At 48.7% G+C, this 2,443-nt stretch overlaps 1 protein-coding gene across 1 annotated transcript in view; it reads left to right on the top strand.

Moving 5' to 3' along the window:
- Positions 1-2,443, top strand: part of FRMPD3 (FERM and PDZ domain containing 3) — a gene marked incomplete at its 5' end in the record, with an annotated part of 64,689 nt that overhangs the window by 34,179 nt on the left and 28,067 nt on the right. Inside the window, one exon of the mRNA XM_021706350.1 lies at positions 2,359-2,439. Coding sequence (XP_021562025.1) covers positions 2,359-2,439 — 81 coding nt within the window. The remainder of the gene's footprint in view (positions 1-2,358; positions 2,440-2,443) is intronic.

The following is a 2,443-nucleotide window of genomic DNA, read 5'->3' as shown; positions in this document are numbered from 1 at the left end:
TTTTTTTTTTTTTTTTTTTGAGTTGAAGTCTCACTCTGTCATCCAGGCTGGAGTGCAATGTCACGCTCAGGGCCACCGCAGCCTCGACCTGCTGGGCTCAGGCAATCCTTCCAAGTAGCTGGAACTACAGATGCACACCATCACACCCAGCTAGTTTTTGTGATTTATTGCAGAGACAAGGTCTCACCAAGTTGCGCAGGCTGGTCTTGAGCCCCCGGGCTCAGGCAGTCTTCTCACCTCGGCCTCCCAAGTAGCTGGAACTACAGACACGTGCCACCGTGCCCGGCTAATTTTTAAACATTTTTTATAGAGAGTCTCACTATATTGCCCAGGCTGGCCTCGAACTCCTGGCCTCAAGTGATCCTCCCACCTCATCCTCCCAAAGCATTGGGATTACAGGTGTGAGCCACTTGTCTGGCCTGGACTTTTATCTTCCAGAATTCCATATGCCAGAACTTAAGCCCAGGAATTCGCGGTTATGATGAGCTATGATCATGCCACTACACTCCAGCCTGGGCAACAGAGTGGGACTCTGTCTCTAAAAACAAACAAACAAACAAAAGAAAGCTCAACTTGGAGGTGGGGTGGGGAGAGTTAGGGGAACGAGGCTTGACCTGGAAAATGGACCAGCAGGCATAGTGAGGAGGGCTCAGGTCAGTGCCTCCACCTTCTAGTGCTCTGAGAGGGACTCCCACTCCCTACAGGCCCTTCTCGGGCTTCTAAGGCTCAGTTGGCTTGTGCTTCCTGCCCAGAAAGCAGGAGGGTGGTGAAAGGCATTAGAATCTGCATGCAGATGTAGACACGGGACACAATCGCCCCCATATATTCCACCCATTCCAGATTCCTTGCATTACCAACTAGCTTCCCTTTTAAGATGTAAATTTCCCCGGAGAGTTAAGCCATTCCCACCTTGCTGTGCATATTTAATCAGATTGTTTTCTTCTCAGCTGAGAGCATCAGTGCTCACCACCATCAGCTCCTCAGCTAACATTTTTTCAAGGAACCCCAGTGCTCAGGCTGGGTATTGGGATGGGTGTGGGGAGTGGGAGGAAGAATTTGCCAGGCAGGGCTATCCATCTGTACAAAGGCCCATAGATATAAGAGACCATGATGCAAGGAAAGAAATACAAGCAGTTCAGCTTAAGCAAGTACGGAGAATGCAAGAAATGAACAGGAGTGTAGCAAGAGAAGAGGCTGGAGAGCTTGGCAGGAGCCAATGTGCCAAGGAAAGGGGCTTGTGCTTCATCCTGTAGGGAGCTAGGAGCCACTGATGGGTTTTAAGCAAGAAGCTGATGTGATTAAACTTATGTTTTAGGCTGGGTGCGGTAGTTCACACCTGTAATCCCAGCACTTTGGAAGGTAGAGATGAGAGGATTGCCTGAGCCTAGGGGTTCAAGACTAGCTGGGGCAAATCGGCGAGACTTCGTCTTTACAATAAATTTTAAAAATTAGCTAGGCATGATGACGTGTGCCCAGTTCCAGTTGGAAGGCTGTAAGTTCCAGCTGGGAGGTTGAGGTAGAAGGATCACCTGAACTCAGCAGATCAAGGCTGCGCTGGCCATGAGTGTGCCATTGCACTCCAACCTGGGCACTGCATTCCAGCCTGGGTGACAGAGTGAGACTCTGACTCACCAAAAAAACCACAAAAAACAAACAAAAAAAACTTCTGTTTTAGGATGCTCCCTCTAACAATGTATGGAGGCACTGAGGGAAAAGAGGGTAACCTGGCTGATACCCTGACACAGGTGGGAATACCGAGGCAATGGCTATGGGGCTAAAGAGGGGTGGATAAATTGGAGAAATCATCATTTCAAGATGATTTGGTGACTGGTGGCCCTCTGATGACAGTATGGAGGAGTCCAGGATGACTCAGAGGTTTCTGGGCTAATTGCCAGACAGGTGCTGATAGAAACCAGGAATGCCAGATGAAGATCAAACTTGGAGCTTAGGTGTACTCAGATTTAAATGTATTGAATGGGACCCCTAGCCAGGGATGACCAGTAACTAGGTGACTCTAAGGGTCTGAAGGATCTCAGGAGGGAGGTATAGATTAGACAGGGTATCAGAGTTGGGGAAAGTGTTGGAATTAACCCAAGAACAAAATGAAGAAGCAGGATACTTTAGGAATGAGGATCTGGAGGTAGGAGAAGAGTTTAGAGAGGGAGATGGAATGCTAGAGGGAAGAGCTGTCCGAACTGGAACCTTCCTGCAGTTTTACACAGGGTCTCCTCACAACCCTACAGTGTTGCTTGCTTACTAGTGCCTGTCCCAGGATGTTGAGACTCCTCTCTCTGAACATAGGTTTGCTTTTCCTGTGCTCCTCAGCTACTCATATTTCTGGGTGGGTTGTTTCCACAGGGCTCTGCAATTCAGGCAAAGCTCCAGTATCTTCGAATTCTGAATGAACTTCCGACCTTCACGGGTGTTTTGTTCAACACTGTGG

Source organism: Carlito syrichta, unplaced genomic scaffold (genome assembly GCF_000164805.1).
Source record: "Carlito syrichta isolate Samal-C Ts95f unplaced genomic scaffold, Tarsius_syrichta-2.0.1 Scaffold315473, whole genome shotgun sequence".
Classification (NCBI taxonomy): Eukaryota; Metazoa; Chordata; class Mammalia; order Primates; family Tarsiidae; genus Carlito; species Carlito syrichta.
The sequence above is the reverse complement of the archived record's forward strand: the minus strand, read 5'-3'. Positions and strand labels throughout refer to the sequence as shown.